Raw genomic sequence first — 18,727 nt, forward strand, 5'->3', positions numbered from 1 at the left:
ATAAACTACTACTTACTACTTGTACTACTATCCCTACTTTGTGGTTTTTCACTTATCGTGGGGCTTCAGGGTACAAATCCCCTGCAATAAACAAGGGACTACTGTACAGCTACATGTGAAAACATTTAGACTCTTAAATGGACAATGTCCAAAATATCTTATTTCAGTAGAATAGATGACCCTAACTTCTGAGCTTTATGTAAAAAATCAAATAAAATAATAGAGAAAACATCCACTTTGTATAGTAGACATGTAACAGGAGGAAGTAACTGTAGACTTGAAAGGCTGATATACAAAAAGTTAAATGTTTGTGAAAGTAAAAACAACAGTGGAAATGTCATGTGAATCCCCTCATCTGGAGCAAACAAAGGTAACGTAAAGATTTAAACGATGAAGGAAAAAGGTGATAAAACGGGAAAAGAAGAAAATGAGTGACGGTGACAAAAATCAGTGATGGGAAGGAGAGAGAAGCCAGTGACATGAGATTTTAAAATGGCATTTAAAACAAGAACAACAAAAAACCGTACAGAACAGCGAGGGAAGGAGCAGAGAACAATGGGCAGAGACATCGCCTCCTCTGGACGCTGCAGACCTCAGACCCTGCAGAGATTCCTTTCATTAGGCTTTAATAGTATGCTGCCGGCTTGCCATTCTGACCTGCGCTCTGTGCCGGTAATAAGAACGGCCTTCAGAGCCGGACCAAAGCAACACAGCTGCTTGAGCGGAGGAAGGTGGTATAGGGGGGTTGGGGGCGGGGGGAGCACATGAGCCGATGAGGTGCACTTCCAAATTGACGTGTGGGCGTTACATTTTCACATTCTTGCTCACTTTGCTTCTGCTGATTGGAGACAGCAATGAGGAAGAGGAAATAGTTTTATTTATAGATTATTTTTTATTCCCTCCTATTGTTCATGATTCCACTGACCCATCTGATGCAGAGTTGGTTGTAAATGAAGCTGAAGCTGACAGATTGATCCTTGGGTCTTTAAGTGCTTGCCTACATTTGACATGTCCAATGTTTTCTTGTATGCATGAGCACATGCAGCCTCTACACTGAAAAAAAAATCACGTTTTGTTTAATTTGTGCTTCAGGATCCTGAAGAACATCGCGAAGCGCAGACCAAGGACAAAATGAAGGCCTTCATTCTGGGCCTCCTGTAAGCCACTCAACAGCACATTTCCACGGGCTTCAACTTCATATTCATTTTCGAACTGCAAATGTCAGTGGAAAATCAGCTACCCAGAAGTCTTTGTATTCACCTTTAGTTCTTTAATTCTGCTAATCAAGGGCAGAGAAATGCTTCTATGATTCATTTCAGCTCTTTAAATTGTAAAAAGAAAAAACATTATTTTGCCTGTAAGAAACCAGAAGGCTCAAATCATTCCCTGAACCTCCTGCTGTCCAATTTTGTTCACCGTTTGACACCTTGATGAGTCACCTTCGATGTTACAGCATTCCACTGAGGTAGTATACATGCCCCGCACTGGATTGCACTTATTTATTTTGTTCTTATTCCACAATGGACGTTTTTTATGCTATAGGGTGAAGGGGCACATTGCTTGGAGACCGTGTGGACCATCAACAATAACAGCGCACATTATTTCAGTGCTAATACCCTGTCCTGCTGATGTCCTTTCTACATATCACAGATGGGCGCAGACAGGGCAGAGCGGCAGTATTATGCCTCTGCTGAGATCTTCCACTGAATATATTACCATGTGATAGGGGGAGATGTCTCTTTTCCTAACACACACACACACACACTTGTAGTGTTGGGCCAAGAGAGCTGCATATGCCCCAAACATACAAGCATTGGTTTCATTAATGAAGTGCCAGGAGGAGAGGGAGAGGGATATAGAGACAGAAAACGTGTGTATGTGTGTGTGTATGCACCAAGCAGCCGGGGGGGATTTCCTTCTTTAAGCTTTCAACTCCCACTGGGCTTAGCTCAACTGTACGAACCCTGATGTGGGCCTGCCTCTAACACATGGCGTCACACACACACACACACATGCTCATGCGCAAAAAGAATGTATACACTGAAGCACAGCGGGAAAGCAACGGTGCAACAGTGGGCGCTAAACATTTGGCTGTGGACTTCTCATTGACAGATGTACATGGAATCTGGCAGAGAGGGTCAGGTCATCGCTGCACCCTCCTATTTATGCCCGTCTCTCCAGCACCCTGTTTGTTTGCCATTTCTTCTGTCTTGGATAAGGATGTTCAGGTTGTGGTATATATGAGGAAAAATACCGTATTTTCCACCGTATCCGTCGCACCGCCCTATAAGTCGCATCAGTCCAAATGTGTCTAAAAAAGTGGAAAAATCCATAAATATGTCACTTTGCCATATAAGTCACATCTTTTATGCATCACCGCTGACGCGTCGCGTTTGTTATGGATCACCGCTGACGACCCAGAAATGTGCGTTGGTGTTGTGACAAAAATCGATAGGCTGCAAAATGGCGGCCGCGGGAGCGCGCACAGGAGGACTTTAACAAGATTAGCACTTAATTGCTCAAAATTATAGTAAAGGTGTGTCTCAGTCTAACTTTTGCTTAAATGCACTTTGATGGTCAAACCATCTGTAATTCCAAACCTGATTTGCGAAAGCGGCTGGCACATGCAGATGGACGAGCATCTGCATTTCTTCAAAATTTAACAAGATAAACACCTAATAATAGTTATTCGTTTGCTCAAAATTATAGTAAAGGTGTGTCTCAGTCTAACGTTTGCTTAATAAAAGGACTTTAACGGTCAAATCAGTTGTATTCGCTGCCTCGATGCTCTGGGACCGTGCAGATGGAGGGAAAAAAGGAAGGAGAAACGCTGCTTGTTTCTTCTAAATTTAACAAGAAAAGCACCTAAAACAATTACTTGTTTGCTCGAAATTATAGCAAAGGTGTGTCTCAGTTGAACTTTTACTTAATAAATGCACTTTAATGGTCAAATTAGCTGCATGTCGCCGGGGCGGTGCAGCTGGTTTGACGGTTGCTCCAAGCAGCGAGCAAAACTAAGGTGCGGGTACTATGACCAGCTGATTGTGTCATTAATAGCTGGTGAAGATTCTCTGTCATCCAGGACATGGTAAATTCAAAAAAGTTCAAGACAAAAACAAAGTATAAAGTAAAGTACAATAAATAACGTCCAGTTGTTTTTGTCTTGGAACTTTTTTGAATATGTCATTATTGCCACATTTACCTATTACTATTACATGATACAACGGCATGCCTTACTGCTAATACTACTCTGCTGCAATCAAGTGGCTGAAAATGGACTGTTCAAATTTTTTTTCAGTCAGAATGAATGAAAACGGTCATATCTCAGCCAAAAATTGGTTTATAAATATGGGAAAAATCCATAAATACGTTGCTTCGGCTTGCAGGGCATGCAAATTATGCAAAAAAATGTGACTTATAGGCCAAAAAATACAGTAAATGCTAATTAGTCCACATTATTCTCTGGGAGATAGCTCTGTTCACAACAGCAGCTTGTGGTCAGTCAAGAATCTAAAGCCATAAATGAACAACTAGTGCCCAAGTAGAGAGGACTTGTTCCTCCCATGATAAAACACCTTTCATACAAGAAAATCTTGGCAACCTTGATTACTACCATTCTGTTCATGAACAGTTTGCCAATATTAAACTGTATGGAGTACAGTACTTGTGAACCAAGAGTGCAAAATGCTAATATCCCAACTATCTACTATTTTACGAAGTCTGTTCTGTTAGAGAAACTGTGTATAAAAATACTTTACAGACACCACAAGACTAACACAAATTCAAAACACCAAAAGTGTCCAAATTAGATTAATTTAACACCATGCTATCTGTTGTAATAATATTTAGCTTGAATTTGCTGCATCACCACCTGTTGGAAAAATGCAGCTTAGAATCTCAATTATTCCTTCAGCAGACAACACACAACTGAAGCTATTGTTCATCTACAGCTGGGGAAATGGTTCTTTTCTCTACTGGTACCAAAACACAACCGCTCTCTTTTCGCCAGTCGCTGGCTGATGTTGGAGAGATGTGAGCAACGGGGCGTAAAAGTGCTTCCTCTGCTCTCTCTTTCCCTCCCTACCACCCTTCTTCTCCCAGGAAGCCAGCCCAGAGGTCAGCGCAATCAGGACCCATGAGCAACAAGGGGCTCTAGTTAGGCATCCAGCTCAGTGCCTGCACCAAAGGCCAGCTTAGTGGGGCGAGACTGTCCATTAGGCAAGACCCTGGAACACCCCGGGGATCCGAGGTGAAAAGGGTTAGAGAGAAGAATAAAAACAGTATCAACCCAGACACATACACAGATATATTCTCAAAGACATACACAGATCATACGAGGCCTTGTTTGACACCGCTGTCAGGACGCAGTGAAGGGGAAAGACAAGACCCTGTGACACACCGAGACATCATACGCATAAACAAATACACACACTTTTAGACCTCTTCATAAACGAAAGCATCAAGGGCAAGAATTTCCATTTATTTTCCTTTTATATAGCGTCTCATTGAATACCTTGCTGTTATAGCTTTTTATAAGAGCACTAAGCTACAGAAAAAGCCAACAAGAGAATAACAATTATTTTGTATTTCTCTCAATGTTTTAGGGAAAACAAGACAAGAGCCTGTTCTGTTCCTTGGTGTGAATAATACCTTTTGGTTAAGCATCATAGAATTCTTTCTAAAAACTTTATGTGGTGCATTAGAACTAATTACACTGCTTATTAATAACGTTTCATAAATTAACTCTTCTATGAACCAGTAAGTGGCAGTACAAGTCCAAGTTTTACACAAGATTTCTGTACGTCCGTGATACAAAACTTTGCCAATCAAAACTTTTGTGTATTCGACTGCGTTCTAGCAGACGTTTTGCATTAACATCTTATTTCTTTCTTACACTGTCCCATACTTTTTCTATTTCTAATTTTAAGACATTTTTACACCCCTTCAACATTTTCTGTGACCCTGTTTCCCCCTCTATAAATTTCCCTTCGACTTGGCTATTTTCAATTGTATTTGGTCTATCCACTCTTATTTATACAACTGCTTTCCTACAGCGCCATTTCCTTTGGGTGCAATCCAGGGTTTCATCTGAGGCCCACAAATCACTGTCTTCAAGTTAGCATCTCTGCCGCCCTGCTAACCAACCTTTGCACACCCACGTGGACTTCCACCAACACATCTCACCCTCCATCTTCTCCTCTCCTCAGGGTCAACACTCAACTCCCTCAGGGATGAAGTGACCAATCATGTCCACCAGCTCCTCTCCATTACCTCATTCGCTCAGGCCACTTCTTCCTCACCAACCCAATCGACCTCTCTTCCTTGCCTCCCCCATCCAGAGCTGGTCTGCAGAGCTGTGGCCACCAATCACTGTGTCAGCCAGCCTGTCCTGATGGAGCATGGTGTCAGAGTAGCACTCAGAGCTGCCGAGGATGAAGCCTCAAGAGACCGTCCTCTTCTTTGTCTGTTCCTCAGTCTTTCTTTCTGTCTAGCTGATGACACATTGCACTTTTGAAATGGATATGTGTGACTGAGTGAAGAGGAAAGAAGTTAAGCCTGAAGTAGTAGCACCTCAAAAAGTGTAAAAATGGTCAAAACTTAAACAACAAGAAGACCGGCTGAATAATGAACTTAAAAGATCATGGTAAAAAACTAAAAGATTGGTTTTAAAGTTGATTTTTTTCTATTTTAAAATGAATCACAAGGGCAAGGTGTGGTTTATAGGACACCTGACCATTTTAATATCATCAGTCTCGATTACCCAACTAGCCTTTACTTTGCACAAAGTACCTCCCTCATTTTATTGGCTAGCCTATGCTGTTGGTTAAGGCTACAAGAAGAGGGTTGAATGATGAGTAAAAAATTAAAATATGAGATTCTGAGACAATCACAGTGACTCCATAATATAAAATGAGATTAGAAAATACTTGTACAGTATGAAAACAGATTATAGCGACTGCTGGGTATTTGTATCTTGTACCCATAACCTTTCTTAGTTTCTTCTTTTGCAAAAAGTTCAGCTATCTAGTGAAGAGACCTGGATAACAGGAGAAGCAAAGGTAGCAGCCATCTTTAGGATAGAGAGTGCAAAATGATGTGCAACATTGAAACACAGTGTAAATAAAATAATGTATACGTCTCCTTTTCTCAGCTTGGAAACATGTTTTAGCTGCAGTGATTGCTTTCTTCAGCGACTACATATTTTAAATAGAGCAGGCTCATAAAACTTCATGACGGGAAGTCAAAAAAATGCTCATAAGGAGAACAGGGGGAAAATTTTGGAATGCTTTGCATATGACAAATTGATTTTACATACCAGTATGTGTCCATATCAAAACACCAATATTTCTTTAGTATTGAATCACACACAACCTTGGCATAAATGAAAACCGCATCTCATTCAGTCAACTCAATGCAGCATGCAGCAGGAAGATCAAAGGGTCCTTATTACCGTAAAATGTGTGGAATAGCCACGGAGAGTTAACATCAACTTTAGTTTACAGTTCATTCGGGGCCTTGGAGTAAATTCCATTTATAATTCAATATTTCCTTTATTCCTCCCATGATACTACGAGTCTATTTAAAAAATAATAATAATAAATATATATATATATATATATATATATATATATATATATATGAAGTTTGCAAGTAATTTGCATTTGTAAATCCTTGCAGTAGTAGGTTTTGAGAGGAAATATATAAGGACTGTGGAAACAAAAATGCTGATAATTAGGAACAAGTGGAAACATATAAAGGCAAAAGTAAACATGCACATAAAAAAAAAACACACATCGAGGGTGAAAATAAAGATTAACCTTACAGTTTTTGAACCGAAATAACTTGAAAGCATGAATAACATTATTTCTGTGCGTCTATGTCAGAACTCTCTAACTCAACATGAGGGAGGGAAGCCAAAAAATGTAAAGTTTAATAAAGAAAAGTGCAAGAAAGAAAGTTTAAAGCATAATTACAAGAATTTAATGAGAAGTACAACAGAAAAGCTGCAAGACTGATCATTAAATGAACATTTGTTTTCTGCAATAAACTTTGTCTCCTTACCCTTTTGTACCCTTGTCAAATAGATCTTGAGCAACGATCTCAAAATTTTGCACACGCCTTTAGGTAAAGATCCAAGATACATAAAGATAAATGACAATATATAAAAACAATACCCGTGCCATTACAAAAGCTATATTTTCTTCCAATCAATATAGTGTCCCACATACAGTAAATCTTAGTAAATTTGGATCTCTAACAACAAGACGTTAAAGACTTTTCCACACCAGGTAAGTCAGCTTGTTGCAGAGACACCAACAAAAGTGATTATATTTTTTTCCCGATATTGCTTTACATGAGTTTTTACCACAATATTGTTTGACATTTATTATATTTTAGATTACTGACCCTGTTAATGTAGACTCGTGTTAAAACATGAATTTAAGAACACAAACAGAAATAAATGTTTACAATAAATGGCTAATAAATATGAAAGGCATAATACCATTGGTGCCCATTAAACTTAATAATACCGTTTCAGTGGAAGTTTGGGGTAAGAAAGTTTGAAATTTGCTCGTGTGTATTTGTGTGAGCAGCTTAACATTTCTAAATACTGCCGAGATGCTGACAGGCTCCGAGTTTTCAAATGCTTTTCTGTTTGTGAAGCTTGCTGAGAGTTTATCATATTATTCTTCTGTTCTTCAAAGAAGAAGTGGGCCATCAACACTGTATACACCACGCTGTGGTTAGCGAGATCTAACTGGCAGAACCATTTCTCGTCTATGTGTGTGTTGTCTGCTGTTTTTCCCCCCCCAATAACTTTGGGATGAGATCTGAGAGGAAACGGACAGATTTCCATCTGTCTGCTTCATTTGCAAAAAAAAAAAAAAAAAAAACCTTCTTATGATTCAAATATATGCTTTAGCCTTCTCTCCCTTCCCCTCCCGCCATCTTCTATTTCTCCATCTCCATCCAAGTGGCATCTGCGGATGACCAGGGCATCAAGAGTCTCGAGGGCTGACGGAGGAATAGCGGAAGCAGGAGGGAAAGAGAGAGAAGACGCGACTGAGAGGAAAAGAAAGAGGCAGCAAGCGCCTCACTTCATATTTCCCTAGCACCACCCTGGCGTGCCAGCCAGCCTGCAGTCTGTTCTCCTTTGAGCTTTCTATTCTACTACTGAACAAAAAAAAAAATCAATTCATATTTCCATAATCCACACTCCTGTCTGTCTGCCTGTCTTCGCCTCTACCCCTCCTCCTTCCGTCCTGTTCTGTCTTTCTCCCTCTTTCCGTCTCCCTCTCCCCTGGGGAAGACTAACCCCTCCACCTCAATCCTACGGCCTACAAATGTCACTATGCTGTGCTACAATAACAGCCTAAACAAAAGGAGGCCTTGCTCTGAGATCTGTGCCCCTCTGCGGAGACTGTTGGCTGCTGCTGCCATATGCTGGCCAGCTCAGGCCACAGAAGACGGAGGCTGTGGCTAGAGGACTCCAGCCCTCAGCCCCACAAAGGAGGAAAAGAGCCTTAATCCTGGTAATGAGGCCTGTGAATACAGGCTTTATGTATACGGAGGAAAGGACCAATCCCTTTGTACACAGCACGCTAACTAGCCATCTTAAGGGCCATCTTATCCACACAAACAACCTGGCTGACAACAGACTGAAAGAAAAGTAAGGTTGTGGGGGCCATGTAGATGAGATGATGATGAAGAGTGATGAAGCCCAGGTAAACACTATTTTTACACTGTTTCATCTTTTCAGCTTCAGCTGATTTCTGTATTTTTAACCACATTTTCTCCAGTATTTTCCTGTCCCTGCTTATTTAAAGGCTGTTACACCTCTCGTTCCCTCACTCCCTTTACCTCTTACTCTGGTAGCATACTCTGGTTCTTGTGGGGCAGGTAGACATCGCCTGAAGCGTCTTTATACAAGTCTGTTTATTCCTCAAAGTGGATCAGAGAGGCAGGAGAGCTGTTTAAACTTTGTAGCTACGCACTTTTTGCGTGTAGTAAGCCTACATACATAAAGTTGTTTTTTTTTCTTCTCTCTTTTACATTTATTTATTTATTTCAGTCAACTGCCTCAAGTCTTCTGTTGTCATTTATTACCTGTTGTGTACTGTGGACACTTTTCACATAACCTGCTTTGGTTTTCTGCAGGTTTAAACAATTCTTACAAGCTGGGATATTAAGAGTCACTCAACTTCAATTCAGTTCAGTTTATTTATATAGCACCAAGTCACAAGAGAAGTTATCTCAGGGCACTGTACAGAAACATTCATATACATAAAAAGCAAGTTAATAACGTTATGTATTTGAGGAGCAGACTGCTTTGAGTCTAACTTCATCACAGACTATCATCCTGAGCAAGCATAAAGGCAACAGTGGGAAGGAAAAACTCCCTCATGAGGAAGAAACCTCCAGCAGAACTAGGCTCAGGACAAGCGGCCATCTGCTTCGACCAGCTGGGTTTGACAGGGCAGGAAGGAGAAACGGATACACAATGGCAAGTCTAGGACAAAACAGTTCAAACATAAATCAGGTTCTAGTGACATTTTCAAAGTTGCCTCATCTGACAGGGAATCAGAGGCGATACTAGGAAGGATGATTTGAATTTTCTCTCTAATAGAAATAATTTTATTTATAAAGAATCTCATGAACTCATCACTGCTTATAGTTGTTGGGATACATAGTTCAACAGAGCTAGGATTTGTCTTCAGACTCGCTATGGCACTGAAAATGAACTTGGGGTTATTTTTATTCTCATCAATTAAAGAAGAATAATATGCAGTTCTAGCTTTACAGAGAGCTTTTTTATATAAGTTAGCAGGCTATATCTCCAAGATAAATAAAACTTGGTATGTTTGCATAATGTAAATGCTCACATTAATAAGGTACAAGAGATAATTTCCATCAGTTTAGATCCTAAATTGTTTTGCTTTCAAGGTGAAGTCAAAGAGAGAAAGAGAGAAAAAGGACACCCCGCTGAGTTGGTGCATTTTTCTTTGGGGAGAGAATCGGTCTTTTAAATAAAATCCCATCAACTCAAGTGTGCACACTGTCCCCTTGAGACAGCTGATAACATCTGTGACTGGCATAAAGGATAATTCAGCTTTTGGGCTTTATTTTGTATTCTAGTCCATCATTTTTATCAATGATGATTGCTTGTTATTCACAAAGTTAACTGCAGTAAAACAAGTCACACGGGGCAATGAAAGCAAGCATAAAAACAATAACTCAGCAAAAATAAATAACAGGTTGGACAATGAAAACACACAATGTGCTTTTTTTCTTACACCAACTTCAAGCGATTATCTCAGAAATTACATTAAACTATGTTTCAGCAACAATTATACCATTTACTTTGACCTAAAATCTTAATTTCACAGAAATTAAAGGAAGTAATTTAACATGAACCTAGGACTGACCCTTTGAATTAATGGAAAAATCAAGCATAAATTATTTTTGGTTATCAGTATTTGTTTTTTGTTTTTTTTAATTAACCTGCCATTTTCAAAGAAGATTATGAAGTAGTTACGAACCAACAGTGTTAGATCTGAACGTCTCTGGAGGAAACCGAGACAAACTCTTAGATGTTGCCATTACCTGAAAGATGTGAACATCCAGCCAGGTTACAGATTATTGGTCAAACATTTACCACTTGTACTTGTACAGAGGGCTACAAATGGTATTTGTATTTCATTTGATCTCTGGGTTATTTGCAACATGTGTTTGGTTATTACGCTAATGACTACAAATAATTCAACTATTCAAAAAAAAAAAGTCAAACAGACTAAACATCAATAAAAGTTTACTTATATATGTAACATAAGTAATATTTTGTATTTGTCAAAATTCTAATTAAGCGGAGACTATAAAGCAAAAACATTATCAGGCATTGTCTAACTAAAACAAATTTATAAACAGACACCTTGTACCAAAGAGTGTAAGCTTATTTTAGATGAAAACTGAATAAAATCACGTGAAACAAAAAAAGAGAAGGGTAAGACAGTAAGAGAAAGAGCCGAAAGCAGAGAAAAAGGGGGGGAAACGGAGGTGTGCATTCCTGTCACGGCTGCACAATAATTACTTATTCGTCGTTTATTGAAGACCTGCTCACTGCTTTTCATTACCAACAACAGACGTACAGTGAGACAGGGAGAGGAGGAGGCGGAGGAAGCACAGAGGAAGCACCTAAAGGAGAGTGGTGGTGGTGATAGGTGCTGGGGGAGGTTACCACAGGAAGGCAGGGTGAGTCGGGGCGTGAGGAAAAGGAAGGGAGACGGGAGAGGAGGAGGTTGTCTGTAACAGAGAACGAGTGAGAGATTTGGAGAAAGTGGAAAGAAACAGCGGAGAATGTTCCAACCTGGTCTGTGTGGTCCTGGGGGAAGCTCCACAGCACGGTTGGATCTAGAGGTAATTGACAGACAGCATTAATCAGCGGGTGAGAAACACACCGTCTTCGCTAGCTGCCTCAGATCACATACATATTAATGAGAGGGGTGGGGGCAAGGGTGGCTGCTGCCAGTCTGTGCACGCACACACGCACACACACAGAGCAGTGCACAGTGAAATACAAGCGAGAGTATCTAGGCTGTGTGTGCTGTAAATATGCAAATCTACATTCACAGTGTGGATATGATAGCTCATATTATACACCAAATCATGCACATTTAAGAAAATCACTGCAACACACACTCTAGTTTATTTGCTTAATTATTCCTACGTTGATACAAGTCTTGCTGTTTTGCTGAGAAGACGTAAATGATAAACCCAAAAAGTGACTTTTTTGAAGGGGGGATTCTGATTAACGCATTTATTAAAAGACTTGGATTTTCAATGGGTCTACAGAGCAGGTGAATCAACCGCTGGCATCGTTTGTTTGAGTGGAAACAATAAAAACAATACAAGTACGCACAAACACAGAAAGAGCATTGAAATTGGTTGTCAAAATGCTTTGAGTGTAGTTTGGCTGTTGATCAGGGAAAATAATACATATATAGAATATTTATATATTCAATATATACAGTAATGCACATGTTAAGCCAAAATGACCACATCTCTTTCTTTTGGACGTTTCTGCTGCTTCTAACTTTGTTTTTTTAAATCTTGAAAATACTGAGCCTAACTCGTACTTTAACAAAAAAAAAAAAAATCCACCTTTTTGTTCATCGGTCCATGAATTCTTCCAAACATCTACTGGTAAATCTAATTTATCCGTCTAAGCAGCCATTCATTCATCATTTTCTCCAATCTTAAAATTCATCCATTCATCTATCCGTCCACAAATTCCTCCAATCTATCTACAACTATTCATTTTTCTAAACTGTGCACTTTTCAACCAGTCATTCATGAATTACATCCATCCACCTATTCTTTTAAACTACCATCCGTCTAAACACCCATCGTTCAAACACCATCCATCCATCCATTCCTTCAAACATCCGTCCATCTTTCTAAAATCTTTATCCATCCATCTATCTGTCCACGGCGTCAAAATCATTCAGTAAAAGTTATAGATCAATAACTAACCAAAACAATGACTTGTGGTTCAATCTTCTTTTAGTGGTTTGCTCTAAAACACGGTAAATTTGTTACATTTTATAAACACAAGAAAAGGACTTGGAACAACAAATGCATCTGCGTACATTTTTCGGTGATGATAGTCTGATAAGAGCACTGAACATAATTCACAAACACAAGCTTCTATCTTATAGAGCTGAGTCAGAGGCTTGTGCCATATGGCTGAAAGCAGACAGCCACCCAGCTATGGTCTGAACACAGGGGTTATCTGGTAAACACAACTTCCACAGCTCTAAAGTCATCCTGTGACCCCGGCAGGAACAGCAAGGGTTTAAAAGAGCAGCTTTCACATGCCAAGTTCACAGGCATACACAAAGTCTGCGCATAGTACATACCCCCCACCTATGTCTAACGAAATAAGGTTAATTTAAATGTGCAATTAGCTTAATTTCGTTGTTGCAACAGAATAAACAAAAACAAATGCTGTAAACAATACAGCTGATTGAGTTCTGAATGAAAATGTGTAGAAGTTGCACTGAGCCAAAGCCGCGCGACGTCACGTCCATATTCATGAAGCCAGAGAAGAGGACTGCTCTTTTAGCAAAGGCCACATGAAATCACAAAAATGTAGTGAATATAGCTTCATGGCTAACAAGCTAGGATGTCTGCAAGAGGGAGTGGTACAGCAGACACACACGACAGAGCACAGCAGACGCCGCGATGCTTTACGTAATCCTATTGGATAATTTCACGGACCTCAAACTGAAAAGTGGTGCAGATCAGCAGAGTTCAAGGCCCGACAATCCAACTCTGACCAGCTCTCTTATTCCAACCCTACGATCCGCCACAGTTGAGACTTTATTCTGCTGATTTACTCGGTGAGAAGGTGGGAAATCTTGCTGATGATAAATCTCACCAGACCAAAGGAGAACAGGTGGTGTATAGAAACAATGAGAAAAGATGCAAGAATATGGAGGTTTGTTGTGCTCAGAGCAAGGAAAGACGTGCCTGAGTGTTAGGGAAGAGCTTCATCACTAAGAACCATCATATTCATATTCAGCTCATTCCTACCAGCTGTACCAATGTGCACAACAGTACCACAGGACATTTAGCTTGCCAGTACAGATGTGACGATTGGGACCAAATTCAAAATCAAAGTTTGACAGCAGCTGCAACAACACTGAGCCAGTACTTAAACTTACAATATCAGCTTTTATATCGCTATAAGCATTGGTGAAACACTGAACAGTTCACAGCAAAGGGTGGGTGAGAGAACATATTACTTAATTTTACAAATGGCTAGAGGTTGATTGTGTGCTCTGGTTATTTTTACTGAAAGTAGCGAGAAAATATTTAAAAATATACATATATAAGGTTTGTTGGTTGAACTTGGTGTTTGTTAGCGGCTGTAAAGCAGTCTTTCAGCTCCCACTAAACATTAAAAGGATTTTAGGGCCCATATTTTACAAGATATTGTAATGTACAATCAAATACACTGTATACATCCATCCATTATCTTTTACCCGCTTCTTCCATTTTGGGTCACGGGGGTCGCCGGTGCCCATGTCCAGCAATCACTGTGCGAGAGGCGGGGGACACCCTGGACAGGTCGCAAGTCCATCACAGGGACACATAGAGCCAATCAGACTAACATGCATGCTTTTGGTCTGTGGGAGGAAACCAGAGTACCCAGAGGAAACCCACGCATGCACGGAGAGAACATGCAAACTCCACCCAGAAAGGCCCCCAGACCGGGATTTGAACTGGGGACCTGCTCGCTGATAGGCAGCAGCTCTACCAGTTGCGCCACCGTGCTGCCCACACTGTATACATATATACAGATGTTGTTTAATTTTTTATATATATATATATATATATATGAATGTTTCTGTTAATATTTTTATATATGAATTTCTGTTCAGTGCCCTGAGATGACTTCTGTTGTGACTTGGCGCTGTATAAATAAATTGAATTGAAATTGAAATAAATACAAGCAGAAATAAATGGATTGTTATTTGTCATGCAGGAGGTGAATGTAGTATGATTTAAAGCTAAGTTAGTTTAAGATTTAAAATATATAAAAAAGTCTAATCAGCTCCCAGTGAAGCAGGCAAAGTGATGTTCTTTGTCACTAAAAGTCTGAACCTCTCACTGAATTGAGATATTTTTAATAAAAGGAGGATCAACAAGTGACAGGTTTGTATTTTACAGAATTTTTTTAGTTGGTGGTAATTTCAGACACCCAAATACAAGTCATGAAGTTCAGTAAAAACATGTCTTTATTGTATGTCCCATTTTACAAACCAACACAGTTTTTATTCCTCCTGCTGCGGATAGATAAGATCTTTTAAGTTTTAACAAAAAGCTTTTTTATTATTCATATTTGTGCAGATTCTTTCCTTTCATACTGTTTGTTCCTTCAGTTTTGTTTCACTTCCAGTCAAATGTTCTTATTTCACCCCTCATTCCTGGTCCCTGTCATCTCATCACCAACAAACCCACATACATGCTTTCTCCTGTCTTTCCTTGCAGCTTTCTGGCCTTTTCATTTTGAACCCTTGTCTACAAATTTCTCACTTTCTTATGCTGAAATACACCTCCCTCTGTATCTGCTGGGCATGTGGTGGATGCAAAAGGTAGCCTGAAGGGGGTTAAGGCTGAAAGTTGAAGGTTACAGAGGGGAAGAGGACCCCTGCTGCTCCGCCAAGGGACACAAATGTCACCGTGACAGATCCTGCATTGGTTAATCCGCCTTCCCCTCCTTCAAAAAAGCATGTGCACACTGGACACACAGAAAAAGTCTCATTAAATTTTTATTTTGGAATTTAGCAACACTTAAGTCAGCCGATAACACCGCAGTCAATGCTTGTGGTATTTTAAATTTAATTTCAAGGTGGTGCAAATGAAAAGTTCTTAATATTTTTTTCTTGACTTGAAACCCAAGCAAGCTGACAGTAAATGTGAATTTGATTGGTATGCAATATGCAGAATAATGTAGTATTTTAATACCACAGCAGAGAAAGCCATGTCGTCTCCGTAAGTAGGTCTAGGGAAAAAAAATAATCAGTATTGGTTATCGGCCAAACAAGTTCACATATCGGCCAAAAATCCAATATTGTGCATCCCTATGATTTATACACGAGCTGCTCAAGAAGTCATAAAACATAAAACAAAAGGTAGCAGCGAGCATGTTGAGGACATAAATAGACATGCAGAAAACAGAAATGTAAGCCAATGCCAATTTAGATTTCATCTGCAAAATAAGCAGGACTTTGCTTAAAGACACTAGCATTAATTGACATTATTTAAAAAAAAATAACAATTCAGCTCTTCCCCACTTCCTGATATTCGTTTGTGCACAAATATGTCACAAAAACTGAGGCTTACTTGCATAACAAATAGATTTGCTGAAGAAAAAAAAACTTCTACCTCTCCTTCACATGCCTCCATCAAAGCCATAAATGCGACTGACTATGTTTTTATTGTATTTTCTACAGTTGGCAAAATCTATAAAGCGCTTTTGCAAGCAGCATAAAAACAGTTCATTTTGTGTGACACCAGCGGCAGCTAGACTGACAGCATGAAAACAACCTATAGCATACTTCACCCCGGTGGAGCGTAAACAGATCCAATGGGTGAGAATTGAATTGAAATCACCTATTGAGAGTTAAGATTCCTCCATTTACACCAAAGAAAATGGAGGTGGAAAAATGTCACAAAAAGCTCAAGAAGTGACCGCTGGACTCTGCTTGCAGTGTGCACGTGCGCCTCTGTGAAAATGTGTACAGCATGAGTAGATGCGTGTTTACAGATGGATAGCAAGCTCAGGAGTGAGTATTTACAGTACACTGTGTGTCCATTGATCCCTGAGGGCTTTCAGCATGGCTGACCTCCCACAGTCACAATGGGGGCAACAAGCCGGCAGCTCCTGAGCCATGACACAGATACTGGGGCGAGGGAGGTGGTTGATATTGTCAAAAATCAATGTTTTGTCTGTTTTTGAGACACCTGTCATTGAAATTCAAAAGACAGGGTTAATTGGTGAAGCGCAATACAAACTGAACGCAAAAAAAAAAAAAAAAACGGAATGGGAAGTGCGAAAGACAAGACACCTCTTCTCGCCTACGTACCTTGATCATTTATTGTGATGGGATTAAACAGAATAAACTAGCTACATATATATTCCCTCAGAGATGAGAGAAGGAAAATGATTACAGCTTTACCTCCTATTTCTTGAATTCTCCACACACACACAAAAAAAAAAAAATCTGCGTCAATTGCCTAAAAATGAAAATGCTGGCATGTTCGCCTTGGCATAAATCTGTGCTTCTTGGGATTTTCAAGTAGGCTAAAAAGACGCTGTTGGCAGAGGATGTCATTCCTAATGCTGCTGGCTGGAGGAAAAAGTTGGCACATTATACCAGTGTGTCAGAAACCTCTCACTGCCCAATGCTGCACTGCGAGTTATTCAACTTGAAGTCATTTTGTCACTAAAAGAAAAAAAAAGAAAGCCCAACTTGCTAACTTTGAATGACATAGTACTGAATAAAAATAACCTTTTCAAACAACTGGAATAGGCACATGATGAACCTGAAATACGCCTACAGAGGCAGATTTGTGCAGTTTTTCTATAGGCTCACCTCAGCAGCTCAACAACAGCGGCCTGAATGCATAGTTCTAGCTTTCAAACTGAAACTTCAATAACGCACAAAAAGGCCTAACCCTAAATCCAGTGTGAATACACATTTAGATGAAAGCTTTTAGTTTATAATTCTCTATACTGTGTGAATCAAACACAGACTAAGAGCCCTCGTGGCCATCCAGTGTTGTAAAGGCAAAAAAAAAAAATGCATTTTTTTCCATCTTACTCCATCACCGACTGAATGTGTGTTGGGAGTGAATAGGAGGCCTGTTTGTTAAGGGAGGCCAAATCCCATATGGTGAGCAGCAGCTCCTCTGGTGAGAAGAGAGGCTGAGAAAGCCACCGGCAGACCCTCTCCTCCATTCGAGTTCCACAGATGAAGAGATGCAGCGCCTGCCTCTCCTTGTTCTTCTTTCTTCCCTCTCCCTTTGCCTCCTCTCCTCCCTCTTTCTTGGCCAGGGGTTAAACTGCTGCACTTTAACCTCGTTGGCAAAGATTTCATTCACTCGGTTTCTCTCGCTCGCTCTCATCTCAGAGAGGGACTTATTTCACAGTATGTAGTGGATTAGGCCCCCTCGTATGCCCCTGGACAAAAGCATTGTTTTAGCACTTGCCTGTTTGCTATAACTGGAGGAAGCTACCGATACTAAGCATCCACAATACGGCCATTGTGGACACGAGGCTAAAGGGACTCTGCCTCGGAGGTTGTCTAGACTTTGAGCCTGGGCTGGTTGGAGAAGCAGGAGGAGAAAATCCCATCAGGCAGTGGAGTGAAAGTTAACTAAGGTAACCTGCTGTGAACCTGATGAAGATGTCAAGCCAACATATGGCAAAAAATGTCTATTGTCAGAACAAGGAGCTTTCTTCCCTCTGATGGAGGGTATACTGGAGGAGGAGGAGACGAGGAGCAGCTAAAGAAAACTAAGGGGGGTTCGAACAACCTAAAGGAAGGAATAACTGCAGTGGTCATCGTTTTACTTCTGGATCAGTAGTCTTATTCTGGCTGGGAGGAGGCCCAGCTCCTCGACTCACAATTAAAGGAGTAAAGCAGATTAACTGGCATCTTTCAAAGGCCAGCAGAAATAAACACACAGTCAGTGACGTTTAAAACTTTTTTTTTTTTCATTTTGCTTATCGCTTCCCACACTGCAAATGGCATTACATTTCATGCTGATTTTACAAGGTTTGGAGAAAAGGGAAACTTTTAAAACTATGATATGGTTCTTAAGTTGACTAATCTTGATTGGTCACACTATTTGTTACAAACAGGGACCGTGAAATGAGAGACGTAAGCCTGAGAAACTCGGCTGGATTTCATTGATTTAAAACAGATTTACATTTTATATTGAATATATTGCCATGGCAAGACCTAAATGATCACAGAGTGGTGATGTAAAGGACTGAGAAGCCAAATAGTTTTATTTGGAAAAAATACCATCACAAAGCTGATCCAGATAAGACCTATAAATAGGTCTAGATTTGCAAAGGAGTGATACAATTTGCTTCCAATGTTTGAAATCTTGAATAAACAAAGAGAAAACAACCTCTAAGGTAGAGCTTGCT

General features: G+C 40.0%; 1 protein-coding gene across 1 annotated transcript in view; it reads right to left on the reverse strand.

Annotated features, from left to right (window-relative positions):
- Positions 1–18,727, reverse strand: part of dennd1b (DENN/MADD domain containing 1B) — a 136,803-nt gene that overhangs the window by 99,287 nt on the left and 18,789 nt on the right. Inside the window, exon 3 of the mRNA XM_037697971.1 lies at positions 11,366–11,409. Within this exon, the coding sequence (XP_037553899.1) occupies positions 11,366–11,409 (44 nt within the window). The remainder of the gene's footprint in view (positions 1–11,365; positions 11,410–18,727) is intronic.

The sequence above is a fragment of the Nematolebias whitei genome, chromosome 3, assembly GCF_014905685.2.
Source record: "Nematolebias whitei isolate Nwh7 chromosome 3, NemWhi1, whole genome shotgun sequence".
Classification (NCBI taxonomy): Eukaryota; Metazoa; Chordata; class Actinopteri; order Cyprinodontiformes; family Rivulidae; genus Nematolebias; species Nematolebias whitei.